General features: G+C 42.5%; 1 protein-coding gene across 11 annotated transcripts in view; it reads right to left on the bottom strand.

Annotated features, from left to right (window-relative positions):
- Window positions 1–17,876, bottom strand: part of RBM20 (RNA binding motif protein 20) — a 135,451-nt gene that overhangs the window by 8,782 nt on the left and 108,793 nt on the right. For 10 of the 11 annotated variants that reach the window (XM_080402518.1, XM_080402521.1, XM_080402517.1 and 7 more), the window contains 10 exons: window positions 16,877–16,938; window positions 16,629–16,720; window positions 16,203–16,294; window positions 11,733–11,876; window positions 10,243–10,374; window positions 8,308–8,387; window positions 6,804–7,491; window positions 4,821–4,919; window positions 2,707–3,379; window positions 147–266 (listed from right to left, as the gene is read on the bottom strand). In XM_080402518.1, the coding sequence (XP_080258644.1) occupies window positions 147–266; window positions 2,707–3,379; window positions 4,821–4,919; window positions 6,804–7,491; window positions 8,308–8,387; window positions 10,243–10,374; window positions 11,733–11,876; window positions 16,203–16,294; window positions 16,629–16,720; window positions 16,877–16,938 (2,182 nt within the window). The remainder of the gene's footprint in view (window positions 1–146; window positions 267–2,706; window positions 3,380–4,820; window positions 4,920–6,803; window positions 7,492–8,307; window positions 8,388–10,242; window positions 10,375–11,732; window positions 11,877–16,202; window positions 16,295–16,628; window positions 16,721–16,876; window positions 16,939–17,876) is intronic. The other variant, XM_080402511.1, reaches the window with a different exon arrangement.

The raw sequence follows: 17,876 nt of genomic DNA, 5'->3' as shown, positions 1-17,876 counted from the left end.
TCATGTACCCGGTTCCTTCACTCTACTCACATCTGTTCTGAAAAATAAATACAGTAGGTAGCCTTAAAGTGACATCTTGTTGTAGGCTCTAGGTATTGCAGTGGGTGGTACTGAAGGCCGAGGGTGGCCTGGGTGTCCCAACGTACCCAAGGGGATGCTGAGCTCGGTGAAGACATCCTCTTGTTCCCAGCCTGGCAGAGAGTGCCTTCTTTTAGGCTCTACCTCCGGGTATTCCAGAGATCTCATTTCCAAGTACCTAGAATTTGCTTAACAAATGAATAAATGTATTGAATGAAAACAGTTTATTAGTTTAAAGAAACGTTTGTAAACTTCTTGGGAACGTTTTCTAGGTGGATCTATATATGAAGTAAAATCTGGAAAAAATGCTTTTCCATTTAAATCAGAGGCCTGCTCAGCACAACTCCCAACAGCTGTACTACACTGTGCAGTCACTCCTGTTTCTCCCAGCAGACCATTTTTCTATTTCTAATTTCACATTCGTTATGTTTTTTCTTTTCGTATTTTAATCTCTAAATAGATCTATAACACTATACGTGTCTCTGGCACCAGCATGGTCCGACTGCAGCTCTGTAACCACGTATGGTACTGCATGACCAGAGACAGAGCTGGGCTAACACAGGGGCTGCTGAGAAAGGGGGTGCAGCAGGACCTGCTGCCAGCAAGTCCCCACGCTGCCTAAGGAGCTGTGCGGGCAGAGCAAACCTTCCTCTTGTAGGACCCCTGCAGCATCACTGTCATCCTCTCCCCTGGAGCCACTCTTCTCCCATCCTCAGCTCTCCAAGGGACAGTTTCTGCTTTATGGCTCTTAGCCACTTGAAGATTTTGGTTCCTGGCCAGTAGGGATGGGATGGTTGGTCCCTGCTGACCAACATTAATGTACACAGGCCGAAGATTCAAGGCATGGAAAACAGTGGATTGATTTGCTGAGGCAGGTAAAGCCAGTGAAAGGAACAGATGCTCTCCCTTCCCAACACGTGAATTGCTTTTATTCAAAAAAGAGAAATTTGTTATCACAGGGCAACAGAATTACAGATTAACTGGTCTGATTCCTATTCTTCAGTTCTTACATCAAAGAATTAGTTCCCTTACCCTGACAACATTCCTATTGCATTGCAAATTTCATCTATATAAGGGATATATTTTCTCATAAAACAAATACATTTTTGCCCAAACCAAACCCTTCCTGCCTTTCAAGTCTGTAGTTCAAAGATCTGCAATTTCTGGCTATGAGAATGAATTTTTCTTCATTGTTTTAAATATGCCTATTACATGATTTAAAATAAAATAATATAAAATGCTGATAGGTTGGCTTTCAGATTAACTTTAACCCCATCTCAGCTTTCCAAATCTGCAGCAGAAATCCTGGAAAACCCACAAGCTTCAGTTAGGTCTTCTTAAGAGACCCAGAGTCTTTGTAGCAATTTAAGTTGATTTCTGGGCTCCTGAGCTGGCAGTTGCCTTTGCAGAAAGCCTAGAGCCTTGCACTACAGATCCCAGATATCAAGTGCATGGCAGAAACCTGGGAAGCACAAGATCCCCTGGAGCTTCCAGGCTCCCTGCTGGCAAGTTGGAAGCTGAGATGCTGAAAACTCCAAAGTAACTATGCTCTTGGGGTACCCAACTCTTTTGTCAGCTGGCTGCCCATGAAGTGAGCGGCCCAGGGGAGCCAACCTTGCCATCCCCAGTCCAAGGGAGTTTGCATGGCAGTGTTATCTCCAAATATGCAAGCCTAGCAAGCTGTCTTCAGGCCAAACAGGTAAGTATTGTGAACTGAGCAATTTGCAAATCTGTCCTGGAGGAATAAGTCAGTTCAAAATCAGATGTTAAATGTTCCAGCATTTTCTGGTGAAAAATTGCACCCATAAAAATCTTTCAGCAACTTCTGTTCACAACCCCTTCTCCACCACACGGGCTCTGGTAGCAACAAAAAAGAGCATTCCTGGCCAACATGGTCTACGTTGTTTTCTACTTCACCTCATTATACACAGTCCATTCGCTCAAGTTTCATTTGAAAGTGTGACGAGGAACTGAACTCATTTTCAGACACTCAAGATCCCTTTTTTCCTGACAGCTAAAATATTAATAGGCAGCTATGATTACATTTATTGGCATTATCTCACAGCATGTCCTATCAGTTATATTAAAGGCAGCATAGCGGTAGATAACAGGAGATGATAAGGCAAGTCCTGACAAAAGGCACGTATTTGCATGAACAGGGACTGAGAAATAACAATCTGCAGATAATTTCCATGTTACTAATACTTCAGTACAGTGTGTAAGAATACCCACCTTGTCCAGGAGCCAGCCAGACATTACAGATATTTTTCTGTTGACCTTCAGAGACTGTCGCTCATTTCATTGACAATTCGAAATAAATTTAGCAGGGCACTGAAAGACTTCATCGAAACTCATGTGAACCTCAATATGACAATTATAGCAGCTTATGCCTTTCAGAAAGCTTGCAAGCTGCTTATCATATTTCCTTTACACTATTCAGCTAAGAGGCTCTAATGGTTTAGCTTGGCGAAAGGCACTGGGGTTCTTTTACTGAGCCGCTCCAAGGACAAGTCTTGATACTATTAGCAACATTTACTCTTGTTAGCGATAAATTTCAGTCTATTGTCAGAGAAAACATGCAAGGCTCCCTGTGGGCTGAAAAGAAAAAAAAACCAAAACAGTAGTTACCCTTGGCCTCTGGACTCTCTTGGCTTCCAGGTCTTGTTTCTTCACTAGTGTTTTTAACAAGCATTTCCATAACTTCTCTGCTCTCAGTTCCTTGTGATCCCATCTGTTTGTAATCATCTATAAATGTGTCAGGGAGCTGGAGAGTCTCTTCTTTCAGATGAACAGAAGGTATATGGTGATCTTCGAGCTCTAAACGAGTGTCGGAGCTCTTATCAATTTTTCCTTCCTTCTGCTGGGGATCAGACTCCTTAGCAGATTGGTCTTCTTGCAATTCCTCTGGCTTCTGCTCAGGGTCCAGATTTAGGCTTGATGCTTCAGTTACAGCATCATCATTATCATCATCATCCTCATCATCATCCCGACAGCCGCTAGAAGCTACACTGCCCTTTGCTGATCTGAAGTTTGTTTCTAAAGCTTTATGGGCAAATTTGTCTTCACTCCTGGTTAAGCGGCTGTGATCATTTTTCAGTTCTAACATGTTTGACATACAGGGACACATTTCTGAAGCAGTTTTATTTTTTTGATCAACTGGTACTATTTCTTCAAGCTCAGTTATATCAGGCTCCATGATTAAATCATCTTCTCCCACTTCATCTACTGTTACTAATTCCTCCATGTTAGCAGGATACCAGGTCTCACCCTCTACCTCACTTCCACTCTCCCAGTCTCGATCCTGTCAGAAAGATGTAAAACATTTGAGACATCAGTGATTATAGATCATCACTGTTAAAAGTAGGCTTTGAACATCAGTAACTGGGAAGAACTTCGATCTGGCTGTGCCTAACCCCTCTCATATTTTAGTTTCAAAGAACAACAGGCCTTGGTGTTGTGATTTTCAACTTTACGCACAAGGACAAGCAATCTCTTTTTACATAAACTTCATTTTGAGGAGATTCTGTAACAGCCTTGGGGATTACAGTCTCTCCAGCCTCCTGCTTCTTAGCTTTCTATAAGCAGTAGAACAAAGTACAACCTGTTATCCTTTATTACGCTACAGATGCTACTGTGTGTTCACCAAGGAAATGAATCTCTCCCTCTCTACCTCCATCCCAGGGTGGCAAGAAATAGGCAGCACAACGGCAATACATTGAACCCCAGTCTAGCCACTGTGGCTTTCACTTCGCTGGACTAGGTCCTTTAAACTCCTGCTGTGACTGAGAAAACGTAGCTACCTTCTGCAGCCATTTCCTTCCACCAGCAAGAGCCCTCTGCCAGGGACTGTGTTGGTAGAGATTGGCCTAGACCTTAAGAAAAATCAGTTTTACAGTTATACTCCAAGGGACATAATCTGAAATACCTCATACATGCAGTTATAGACTTATAGGACTCAGACATTAATATTGGACGTCAGAAGTATTAGAATTATAGGGTATATGTCACTTTTAAGACACACTTGCAGCTTAGATTTCAACTCCCAGACTCATTGAGTACACATAATCTATTAATAATCTGTATTCTCCTCCTATTTGGCCATTCCCACACTTCCCCTCCTTGAATCCTAAAAGAGCATAAAAACTCTGGGCGTTGACACTGTTCTTGCCAGGAGATCAGTTTTCTACAGCAGCAGATATCAATAGCTTCCATATCTGGCCATCAACCCATGACCCTACAGATATGAAGCTGGAGGAATTCCAAGGACATTGCTGTCCCCGACTGTGATGCTGCAGTAGGGGTGCTGTACAGATATAATTTAATTAAAACCAGAAACAATCAGAAGAGGCTGTTATCTATAGTCCATCTAAGGCCAATGTTCTGAAAAGTTTTCATCATTAGCCCCCTTCTTCTCCACTAACTGACCACATCTCCTATTTTTGGGCATGGTTCACAAAGTTACACAGTTCACTTGGGCATACGTTACTTACAGTTGCCAGTGCCAGGGGCTATGTATGTACATGGGCAAAGAGCAACTAAAAAAAGAGTTCTGGAGACTTCAGGAAAAGCTATCCCTTAAAGCAGAGGTCAAGAGTAGACAAGTTAATTTAGACAACCCCCTTCTTACAACCCCTTTACACGCCTTTCCGTGGGGGTTTAATATTTCAGCTGGGAGAATGTGCTACCAAGCCTGGGTTCTCACTCATTTGTCATGGAAGCTGCACCAACAATGCGTCACCAACCTTCTCTTTTCTGGTGTTTTCCAAAATCTCTCCAGATTCTTTTCCTTGTTTATTAGCTGAAGGTGAGCTCTTCTCTGGAACTTGCTCCTCTTTTCCAAGCTAAAATAAATACAACATATACATGTATAGTAACACACAGTGGTGCTTTAGTATGTTTCTATTCTGGGTCTAGGGAAGCAAAGTCACTCACAAGGTCACATTCTAAGTTTATGCAAGTCAACCGGACTGTGGGAAAAGACCCAACACTTGGATTTCATTAGCAAAGCGGCACAAATAAGGATTAAGAAAAAGAAATTTAAACAAAATTAGAGAGATGTAATTTATATCATAGAATTGGCTAGAAGACAGGTGGGGGAGAATGTGAATTCGTTAAGATTTCCAGTCTCCACTCCTCTGTTCTCTACGCACATCTGTTATGTTGGCTCAGACACGGTAAGGAGAGCAGCAGTGTTAAAACTCCGCAAAAGACCTCAACTGTTTTGTTCATTGATGTAGGATCAGCTGAGAATGCAACTGCTTGCACATTTCATACTTCGAAAGAGCAAAACCATAATACTACCTGGCACTTGGTAAAGAGCCACAAAGCAAAAGTGTGGATTCAAGGCATTAAAACCTATTTTCTCCTTTTAAAATAAATCATTAGCAGAGGTCCCTGGAGAGGTATGCCTTTAACAAAGTCACTTTAAAATAACTTGAAAAACATGCAGAGGAGTGTGCAGCACTTGTGATTTAGGATGCTGTCTGACATTTCTCTCTTGACATCTCCTCCCAAGGAACCATCCATCATAGTGAAACACCAGCCAGAGGAGAAAGGTGGCAAAAGGTGGTACCGACACACATATCTATGGCGTGACGTAGTGCTGCTGCCTGTTACAGAGACTAGCTGAGTGACAAGATACAGAGATTTCCACCAACCTTGCCTTTGAGAAGAACTAACACAAGGTCAACTAAAACCAACCACAGATGGCCTGGCAGTGCAGTCACAAGCTAGAGACAGACCCCCGGTCAGCAAAGCAGCTCTGCAGCCGCCTCTGCCAGCATCCCGGGGGGTGGCTGGCGGCAGTGTATCACCAGGGGGTCTGGGGGAGGCAAGGTGGCCAAAAGCCAGTAACAAGATCCCTGTAGGGTAGGGATGTAAGCATGGGCTGTACTGGGACTGAGCAAATGAGGCATCTTAATCTGTTCCCCCTCCACTTTTTTTCCCAGTGGAGAATCCAACTCACAAATGCTGCCGCTTTACTGACTAGGAGCATTTCTCCAGAGATCCCATAATTTTACAGGTGAGCTGATTCAGTGTTCAGCCATGGGAAGATTCTTGCCAGCACTTTGAAGGGATTGGTGAGAATTATCCCTGCCACAGCTGAGGGTAAGGACATAGAATTAATAGAAACCAATTACTCTGCTGAGTTGACCAAAAGTAAAATGTTTCTCATTAAAAGTTCATTCCCCATTTTAGCCGTATAACAACCAGTTCCTTGTATTGTCCTACAAATATTGTGCGTCCCTGTAAAATACCCCTTAATTCCTAGGTAACTCCGTCCAAGCCGCAGGCAGTGAAAGGAGGAGCTGGATGCAGAGGGAGCAGCTATGAGATATTCTGCACAGATTTAGAAGAGACAGCAGCAGGGCAATTGCCCCTGCACACACAACCTGCATACAAACAGCAGACTGTCACTTGGTTTTGCTTTCAGTTGGCTGTCCTCTTCCCCTCACTGGTTACCCAGAGGTTTTGTACTTGACACAGAAAGACAATGTCCACGTACCCAGCACCGCAATGCTATACTAGATCTGCATGATCTGGGCAAAGACATGGACAAGATAATCTCCCAAGATCTCTGCTAGGACTTTATTCATGATTTTATCAAGGCAAAACATTGGATGTCACCAGCAACACACCCAGAATAACTGACCTAAAATATTACAGAAAATATATTACTTCAGCATTTACCGCCTTCTTACATACAGTTTGAAATCTCTATTTACCTCATTCTCAGCAGGTTTTGTTTCCTTCACATCGCTGCCTTCAGTAGCAGCATCTTCTTCTTGGTCTTTTTCAGTTTTCTTCACCTTATTCTTATCATTTTGTTTTTGCCTGGAGCCCTCAGATGCTTTGCTGTGCTTCTGTTCAGCCACCTCCTCCCTGGCAGTGTCCTCACTGTAAGAATGCCTGCGTTCCCTTAACTTTGCTTCTTCCTTTCTCTTAGATCTCCCAGGTAAATCCTGCACCTGCCTCTGAAACTTTTCAGATTTTGACTTGGAGGTTTTTCGGTAATAGTCATCTTCCCTGCTCTTGTAGCCAGATAAAGGGTGAAGGGAGCCAGGGGAACTACTCCGTAAGTATTTTTCTCTGTGCCCTCTGCCTCCTTCAATCCGTTCATCCAAATCAAACTTGTCCAGCTGTCGGGAATAATGTTTCCTCTCATGTACCCATGTGTCAGTCCTGTCCCTCTTCTCATCCCCATTCTCTCGCCATTCTCTGCTGTCTCTTTCCTCTTCCCGTCGAGAATACGGGGACTGATCCCACGACTCTCTCCCATTTCCCCAGTCGGTCCTGCCAGTCCCCATTGGGCTGTGGGGTGAACTGCAGGAAGTAAAGCTGGGAGTGTGGGAACGGGGCGACAGGGAGCGGCTTATGGGGCTGCGAGAGCGGGGCCTCTCCGTGCCATACCTGCTGCAAAGAGAAAAGGCAGTTGTAACTAACTGGCTGACCCGCTGTGGCCTTCCAAGTTCTTGTACATTGGAAACACATGGGGACTGCCCTGGTGCCTGTGAACCCGAGATCCCAGGCTTTTCACGGACATGCACTGCACAGCTGCAAACACAGCGAACAGGAGAAGAGGCAGTGTCATGTCCACAGAGCTTAACTAAATCCCCACAGATCTGTCAAGAATACATTCATTCATTCTTAAAAGCATCTCACAGGGGTTTAGCATTAAAAGCGTATAATATGTTAATACCTTTACAATGACCCTAATGTCTGTACCCTTAATACCCACTCATCTCGGGCATCTCTGAGACAAAAGTGACAAAGGTCACCTGCTTAAAAGAGACATTTTAGGAGTGTGATTCCTCTCCATTTTTGCTGGAAGGTCCAGAAGTCAGGCAGATCAGATATATATCCAAGTATGTTTAATCTGAACGGGCTCTTTCCCTCTAGGTCTCACAGCACTCCCAGCCTTTACACTTTTTACTCAAGCGGGAGGGCAGGGGAACAGCTTCATTTGTGTGTTCTTCGCATGCCAGGCACACTTTCTGAGTCATCATCAGCAGAAAAGAGTTCATTTATGCTCATAACATATACAGTTTCAATCTGATCTCATTATCTAGACCCTGTACCTACTGTTGTACCCACTTACATTTTTACAGTGATTTGAGGTGAAATCCAAATTAAGAAAGCAAATAAGAGAAGGAAGCACACAATGCTTTTTCTGCCTGCAGGTTTACAGACTTATCCAGGTCCAAATTCCGAACTACGGAGAAATTTTACCTGTCCACTTCACGCAGCAGGTCCCTCTCCCTCTGTGAATGAATGTCCTGGATGATAGCAGCCACATTCTTACCTGGTTTCTGAATAATACAAAGACACTGCTTAGCATGCTGCACTACTCTCCAAGCTAATATAGGTGATTTGCCCTTCAAGAAACAGCATCCATGCATCATTCCGTTATTCTACTACTGAGGAATATTTGGTTTCAGTGTTGTGGTTACACTCTTTCCTGCAGCTGGTATCAACAAAGCAGTAAAATGATACAAATGGAAAATTTGCTCTGTTACATTGTAGCACTGTCTCCTCATATTTGGCTGTGGCAACAGACTTCGAAAACTAGCTCATCCTTTACACATGCACCACAGAGTATTTGCTAGGAATTGGATGTAAGAGGAAACAAATCAGACATTTTGTCTAGTATCTGAATTAAGTATGTTTAGCTGTCTCTCTCTGATCCTCTGGGAATGAACTGCCTTCTCTTCATCTGAGTTTAGCTCATTCTGGAGTATAGCTCTAAAAAACTGCTTAGACACAAGAGATTCAGAAAAGCTAAGTGCAAGAAAGATGCATACTGGAAGTGTTGATTACTTGAGATTCAAGGTCATTTACAAAAGATGCAGTACTCCACGCTCAAGTGCATGCAGTTTATCAAAAACCTGGAGCATGCACAGCTGATCAACATAGTCATTCAGAAACTCAGAACAGTCTGCAGCGGTAAATAGCTCATGCATATTCCCCCTTCCATATTGCACATTTGTTTGTTTGTCTGTTTTTGACAAAGAGAAAGGGCTTTTGCTGATGCAGAGAAAAAGAATTTCATGACATCAGAAACTGCCATTTCATGACATCAAAAACAGGCTGAGAATCTTCCAGAGATCTAGGCAAACTACCACACTCTCCTGGCTAATTCCTGTTCTGCCTCTATGTTAAAGATGCACAGTCTCCACCACCTTACATCTGAACCTCTCACCATACCACACTAAGAAAGATTGCCCTGGTTTACAAACTTTTGGCAACTCATTTAACTCTCCTTAATCTATTACAGATGTACAGGAGAGAAAGAGACTTTTCCAAAGGTAAGACCAAATCATCTGTGTTACTTGGTTTTCCTCAATGTATGAAAGGCCCCTTAACCTCATAAACTGCCACATTACAATTCTTCTATAAAATAACTTTGTGCTGTGTTATGTAATACAATACGAAGCTTTTCAGCTCTGCATTGCCAGTTCCAGTCCAAGTCTCCATAAAAAAAGTACTCTCTTTGCATTACAAATGGCAGTATATAAGCATCCATAAATATGCTTACAAGAGCACTGATATTTGGACATCACTCAGGTGTCCAGATCAGAAGTATCACACACACAGAAAGTCCAAAGACTATTGCTCTGTTCTGACTCAATGTAAAAAAACCTAGATAATCTTGCTTTTTAATTTAGGTCATTCACAAGAAAAAAAGAAAAAGAAATCAGTGTGATGTTTAGCCCTGTCATCACTGCTTAGTATGGAGATTGTACCGTGGCTCAAGCATGCAAGCAGTGAAAAGCATTGCTTCAGGCTTAATGCCTGACTAAAAGCATAGGACTGTCTTATTTTTGCTGACATGTTGTATCTTACACATGGCTGTGTTTCAGACCGTTGTTAGACAAAGCAACGTGGGGACCCTGCCCAGAAGTAAGCTCAGAAGTGATTTTTGAAATAATGGTATGAGAGGACCAGAGAAAATGGGATCTCTTCCAAGAGTTATAATTCAGAAAAGAGCAAGCAGCTAAGTGTAAAAGATCGTTAACATACATCCATTAATTTACCCTTCCTAATTTCTTTTTCCATAGTATTAAAGCATTACTTAGAAATCAGTAATCAGCAAAGATTTTTAGATGTATTCTCCAGGACGTGCCATGGAAACTCAGGAAAACTGATCAGGAATGACTATCTTACCTTCAGCTGCAATTCCTTGTATCTTTTAGACATCCTAATAAGTAACTTGTCATCATTTATCATAGCAGGTTTTTCTTTGTAGTACTGTACCATGGCTTGGGCTGCTTCACTGTAAGCCATTTCCAGAAAGGCCTAGCACAAATGGGGAGAGCTTTAAAATCTACTACAAAATTAAAAATACAAAGTATAAGAGAGAAAAAGGCAGCACAATAATTTTCATTTATAGTACGGAACTAGGTAGCTTTCCAGCTCTGGAGCTGAAATAGTAACACTCAGTCCATTCCTCAGCTTTCTTTTAACTGCAAATAATGGTTTCAATCCAGCTATTAAAGCCGATACACAACTTTAGAAGCCAGTTTAGTTAAAACCTAAATGTCTGGAATCTAATCTTGCTCAATATAAGATAGCATCACCTTTGCCTTGCTTCCTCACTGGTGCTTCTACACCATGGTCAGCTGCTGATGACAGGATGCAGAACTGCAACGTTGCAGCATGCACCAGTCCTGAGATTGTCATTTGTGTCTTGCAGAATTGCAAGAGAGCCAGATAAAAGCAGATCAGAGCATGAACAGCCAGAAAAAAGCTCCCCCCCCCCCCCCCCAAGTCTTAAAAACCCGAATTATATCAACTAGCACTTTTATTTACACAAAAATTGCATTAGAAGTGACTGCAGTTTAACTGGTTGAGGAATACCGCTCACAGCTGCGTAATGACTGCATTTTGAAACATTACAGTCTCAAAATTGCCCACTGGCTTGGATTCTACATCCACCTGTACTGTCTCATGCAGCTATGTGAGACAGTATTTTCAACTCTTCCCAGCCTACCACCACTGGTAGACTTCAGGTACCTTGAAGAAAGCCCTCTACTACAATCTGGTGCAGATTAAAAGGGAGGGAGGGAGGTGTCAGTGCCCCCTGTAAGGGGACAGCCTTTACAATGGTCACCCAGTGCAGCCATGGCATGGGGGCTCTGCCACCAGCCTGGAACTGTAATTAAACCATTGCAGGATCTGCCTCTGCTGTAACAACAGTTCAGCAGCGTAGGACAGCCAAACCAGGCTAGAGTGCAAATCATTCTCCAAAACCCAGTTCAGCTCTACAAGTATGGGTAAGGAAGCAACAAAAACCTCCCAAACAGAACAAAAGAAGTCTGAAAGTAACCCTAACAAATGGCTGAGAGAAGAAGGCTAAGTTACTAACTTCTTTAAAAATTAATATTATTATTATTATTATTATTATTAAAAGTAAAGTTTTACAACATTTCATTGAGATTTCTGGGTTTTTTAACAAGAACTATGAGGCAGTAGTCATGGTTATGCCATCATCTCAAAAAAAAAAAAACCCGCCGCCTTTTTTTTTTTAAGGGCAGGCTTCCTTTATTTAAGTTTCTATTACAAAAAAAAGATATTTTCCCCAAAGACTCAGTCTTCATATCAGTATGTCTTTATGCCAATAGATGTCAATCCCAGTGACCACAAATACACAGTACCTGATTAGTGGATTTCATCAGGATATAGTTGGTGACCTTCCCAAATGGGAGGCCCAAGTTAATGACATCATTCTCTGTGCAGCTTCCCTCGGGGAGGTTGCAGATGTGAACAACTCGACCCAGTGTAGATTTCCTTTGGGGAAACTGGAAAAAAACAACTCAAAACAATGTTTTTATCTTAGATACTCCATCCACTAGATAAGACCTTACATTTCTGGAAAAAAAATTAAATGTTCTGTTCTGTGTACCTGTTAAGGACAAATATTCTTTTTTTAAAACCTTGGGTTTTAACATCTTGGTTTAGAAATACAAATGCAAAGGGAAATGTTTAACTGCAGTGCAGCTTGCAATGGAGTCTCCATCCCTGGACATTAGAAAGTCCAGAGAGGATCTAGAGAAGAGATGCTCTCATTCAAACCGGATTAACGATACTGCTGCAGAAGCTAACTTTCCACCTCAAACATTATGGGCTCCAGGCCTTCAGTTCCCAGGCATGTCACATCAGAGGGCTGGGCTGCCACAGACACAAGCCACTGCCCCTGTACTTTGCACCAGCAAGAGTTTGGAGGCCCCTCAGTGTCTGGAGACAGAGGATGCCCCTGCCACGGGGGTCTCAGCCCCTCCTGATGAGCTCCCTGTGGGGCCACTACCCATCTGGTACACCAGCACAACCCCTGTGGCTCCTCTGCCAAGCCAGATGGGCTTTCCCAGCCTGTCTGCATCTCTTGGTCCCATTGGGGGCTCTGTGCCTTCCCTGCACATGAAGGCACCATGCACTATTGCTGAGTAAAAGGCCCTTAGCAGACAGTTTGCAAGCAACACGCAAAAGATTAGTATTTTCAAGTATTCCATAAACACCCATTTACATGGTGCTGGTGGTGCCTGGAAATGGAAACAGATGCTCACTGCAGTCCCTGCTGAATTTGTGGATGTTAGAAATCAGTTTAGGTGACTATAGAGGCATTCCGGACAGCAGGGGCTGAATTTAAACCCTCCTTTTTTGCCCTGGTGGAACAGACCAGGCCAGGGGTAAAAGTGACCTCATTTAACTTGTGAGATGACACACAGCTGTACCTCAGGTTGGAAAACCTGCTACTCTCCCCTCTCATTGCAACAACACACAGTAGAAGGGACTTCTCACCTCAGGGGGGGCATGGGGACCACTGGACAGGCAGAGGCAGAGCTCCTGAACTGGGCTGGCACAGGCACACAGCACCAGTGTGGTAATCACTTCCGAAGGGTGGAAGTCTATTTTGGAGTGCTGGGGCAGTTCCCAAAGAGCCGCCTGTCTCCCTGACATGGAAAGCAGGCTCTCTACTCCTTGTGCAAAGAGGCATCAGGGTATACTCAGAGAGGAACATAATTTACCCCAGCTAATGACACGCAAAACATTGCTCACACAGGATTAAGCCTTCCCGGACTACTTCCCTGTTTATGACCTCTGCTGTTGGGATTTTACTGAAGAAGTAACTCTACCTTCAGTTAAAATTGTTCCATTCAAGGGAAGATGCAAATCACATAGTCTTGTGGGATCAAGTTCACCAGAGCCATCACAAATGTTTGGCTTGTCATCAAGTTCACAAGTTACAGAGCTGATGTTATCTTATTTACACCTTCATCCCATTACCTTCCCTCCAGGCTTCACCACTTAACCATTTGTGTATTTTTGCTGCAGCAAGACCCTGTATTATATAGTGCTTTGCTATTCAGCTTGCATCTTACAGAGCCTGCCCAGGTGCGAAAGGCAAGCCAAAGACGTGCAAAAGTCCAGAAGTAAGATGTTTTCTCTAGCAGAAAAATAACAAAAGACCTGATCCTGAAAAAGATGAAGCAACTCAACTCCACTTGAACAGAAAAGGAAGTGATGGCTGCATGCAACTGGCAAGGCAGCATGTAGCACACAACAGAAGAATACAACTACAGCTAGCAGAGGAAAAGGAAACTTTCCTGACAGCAAATGCAGTCCCAGTGTAGGAACACCCCAGGTCACCTGGCACCTTCTGTTTGTTCTGTTTGATCTGTTAAGAGATGGTATGTTAAGAGTCTATGGGACTAGAAAGACTTAGCTGTTTCCTACCTAGACTCCAGAGCCCATGTTTGGACACGTGCTCAGCCGTATTAAATCAAACAACTGTAAGATGTTACCATCTCCCCACAATTGGCAATGGCTTAAATCAAAATGGTACGCTATAAATCTGCTGTAATTCATGATTAAGAATGGTCACATACTTGTACTAGAAGTCGACGGGCTGTACCAAGCAATAATTTTGTCAGCTGATTGAAGTTAAATTGGATCCATTCATTAAATAGAGCTGTAAATCGCAGTCAGAAAAGGAACAGACACCTTCCATATCCACAGTCAGGAAGTTAGAGGAGCCGTTGTGTGTCAAGTGTTGAATGTAGTTTTCAATAAGACTGTAAGTTAACTTTGCAGCCAATGTCTACAGAGGTTTACCAAGGCAGCTGCACAACTACTACAAAAATAATTGGATGCACAGCAGCAAAATGCACCTCATACTGTTTGCCTATTATTTCACCAATCTAATTTGGTTATTTTTATTACAGCTTTTTTTTTACCTTTTTTTGTTAGTTTTTTTTTTGTTTCTTGCTCTTCAAAATCTTTATCCCTTTCTTGAGCTTCACCTGAATTTTGTCTAAATAAGAATCTGACAGTCCCATCCCTCCAGTGCTAATGGCTCTCCATGCCCGAGCAAAGACTTGTAGCACTATATTTGCCTTTTGAAGAGGGATAGAGTTATTTGCAGATGGAAAGCACAGAGCAAGCTCTTCCAGAAATCTGAACACTTTGTTTATGATTACATGCAGGATCAAGTATAATCTCGCACTGCTCAGTTAAATGGCAGCAGCTTAGTTGAAAGTGAATACTACCGTGCAAAGGTGTAATAAATTATAAGCCACCTGGGTTGCAGAGTGAATGACAGCTGGCAAACTCTGTCTTAACACCTCTAATATAGCTCGCTGTCCACTCAGTGAGCTTCTGAAGAAAAAGAGGATTTACAGTGTCCAGCAAAATCAAAGTTATTGTTTCTTTTATCTCTCATAGTACTGCAGGTCATTCAGATGGAGGATTTCTGCAGGCAGCTTAAATGATAAATAGTGACAGATTCTAAGGAGAAACGATACTGGTATTAACAGTAATTTCATTTGTTGCGAGGTTGACAGACATGATGAAAAGGAACATTCCTCTGCACCCGCTGCTACTCCACCTCTGACCTTGGAGGCAGCTGTCATGAGCAGCTCTGCTCTTTGCTCCCCTGCGCACACAGTTTCTGTGACAGGCAGAAGCTCAAATCCCTCCAAATAACCTCCTGCACAGCAAAATCACGCAGTAGAAAATTGGTTGGATTAAACAAATCTGGGTGACGATTCTGTGAGCAATGCCTGAGGCGAACTGGAGTGCACAGGGACACAATTCAACCTGGCTTTCCAAAGTGCCTGAGACCAAATCAGGATATATACACAAAAGCTAACAAGGTGAAAACTTGAAACGCCTGGATTACTGCTGCTATTCCATGAACGCCCTAACATGAGTCCTTGATGTTTCTAGCTGTAATCATAGCTTTCCGATATATGTTAAGCTTAATTTTAACTCCAACAACTTTGTATTTCCATTATGTATATGATTTGCTTTTATTTCCTTTTTTTCCCCCCTTTTTTTGTTGTTTGTTTTTCCTTTTAAAATCTTCCTGCTTTGTCAGTGTAAGAACCACCTTTAATGCTATCCTTTTTTTCTGGTATTTTTTGATTATTGGGCTAGGAATTCAAGTGGGCATTAGAGCGATATAACTGGGGACCGGCGTTGAATGTGGGGGTGTAGCACTTATAAACTTAAGTCATGGAAGCCTGTACACAAAAGCAAATTTGCTGAAAGGCTACCGGTGGCAGCAGATGATATAAACGGTACACTAAAATAAACTAAGAAAAATTTAGTACAATATAACGAATTGACCTGGGACCTCCAGGTGAGTAACAGCGAAGGCGCAGCCACTATCGCTATCTGGGAGAAGGACCCCAGCATGGGAGAGGCAGAAAGCAATTGCTACAAATAAATAACCAGAGAAATGGAAGGCTGCTTGCTGGGATCAATACTCAGAGTAAGTAAAAACTAATCCAAATATTCATTCCAAGCTGAAGCTGACTTCCCTGGGCTGAAAAGACTCAGAAAGCTGGGGGGAAATGTCAATGGGATATACACAAAACCATTTACCCTCCTCCCCAAATCCCTCTAACAAGCAAACAACTTTAAGCACTGAAAAAAACCCCTAGAATCAGGTTCTGATTTGGCCAAAATCAAAAGCATAAAAGCACTGTGGAGAAGTTGAAATAACAGAGTGAATAATCAGATTGTTGTCTAAAATGAAGCCTTCATAGTTTTAATTCCAGTAAGCAGAAGTGGCTTCAACAAGAATCTTGACAAGGAGATCAGTTTGCTTAGGTACTCACTCTTACCCCTGATGGAGGAGAAGAAAATGTAGAACCTGGCTGGCCAAAGGATCTTGCTGACGTAGTGATAAAAGATGCGCCGACATTTGGTGGATAATCTAAATAATGGATTATACACATTTCATGAAAATCTTGACTCATGTTAATTGCATTAGTGTGCTCAGTAAGCAATGCCCCATTTACATAATTCATTTCATAGTCTCTACACCAAATTATAGACTGTTTCATTGTACTGTGAAAACAAGCCATTGTTTGGAAGAATAATAAATTCATACTTTGAAAGGCACAGTACTGGCTCTTAGCTTTTCTGTGCACAGCCTTGGAAACTCGCACTGCATGTAAAATGTCCACTTTTCCCCCAGAGAGTGACTTCACTTTCAATTAAAAAAAAAAAAAAAAGTGTTTTTAACTATTGCACATACAACCATTCACCTTCGATACTAGATGGATTGAAAACTGCTGCATTATTTGGTGATAAATGCAATGTTCCATCTGCTGAGCTTAACACACACCGGACACCAATGCTGGAAAAGAAAGAAAAGAACTTTATGAACATGCATAAAGTGCCATAAATATTAAAGCTTAATTATTAGACAGTAAATACCCGGTGTAAAGCCACTGAAGTAAGGGATGGTCTGTTAGAAATTCAGTTGGAAGACTGTCTCTAAAATAATACTTACTTATCAGAAAAAGCCATACATTTTTGGATGTGAAGACTTCCCTTAATGTGCTGATCCCAGTCCTATGTTGAAACAAAGAGATTATGAGCATAGGAAATTCCTGAGACAAATTTACAAGAGATTGCTTCTCCATTCAGTTTACCTTATTCTAAAAACAATACTGAGACACTGAAGATCATGTTGTGCGATGCTGGAGCCAAGCACACTTTCATCCAATGCATTTACTGATTTGTTATTTGTAGGTAAAATTATCGTTTGCTTTACAAAAGGAGAGATTCTCTGTATTAGTTTTTAAATCCAGTATATTTCTATTAATTCAGTTACTTCACCCTAGCTGAAGAGCTCATCCTGCATGTGCTGAGCACCCTCAGCTGCTGCAGTGTCCATAAAGAAGGTGCTCAGCACACAGGGCAGCCAGGGCAGCACTTATTCATTTCAATAGATTAGCAAAATCTGTGCAATCACATTTAGCTATTTAGACTTCTATGATCCAAATGAGGCAGTGTATTAAATGCTGACGAACAGATGAACCAAAACTCGCTGTGATGACATTTCCCCTGCCCTTTTTAAATGGTAATGAAGAAAATAAATGCCCAGCATGCCCTAGATGGGGGCTGCCTCAGACCAGCCTTGTAGCTGCAGTAGCCACAGCAAATCCTTTTGCAAGCAGCTGCTCAAAGAGTAAAAGGGAAACATGAAAGAGCCAACGTATTCAAATATTCCAAAGCCCTGGGCCGTGTAAGTATCAGGGGCTATTTCATTTGCTGGACATCTTCCTTCCTATACACACGCTGTTGTAATGTTTTCGTCAGGCCACCATCAGCATGAAAACACATGCCTTTGTGGTTAGGTGCCAGTCCTGCGAGGCGATGGAAAAGATCATGAGGACTTGTTGAGCAGGGCTCCCCAGGAGGCCAGAACAACCCCAGCGAGAGCCCACGAATGGCTGTGTGGCTCTGAAGGCCATGTAAGTGGCCTTCTTCAGACCTGACCTGTATAG

Source organism: Falco punctatus (genome assembly GCF_963210335.1).
Source record: "Falco punctatus genome assembly, chromosome: 9".
Classification (NCBI taxonomy): domain Eukaryota; kingdom Metazoa; phylum Chordata; class Aves; order Falconiformes; family Falconidae; genus Falco; species Falco punctatus.
This window is presented reverse-complemented; position numbering and strand designations above follow the sequence as displayed.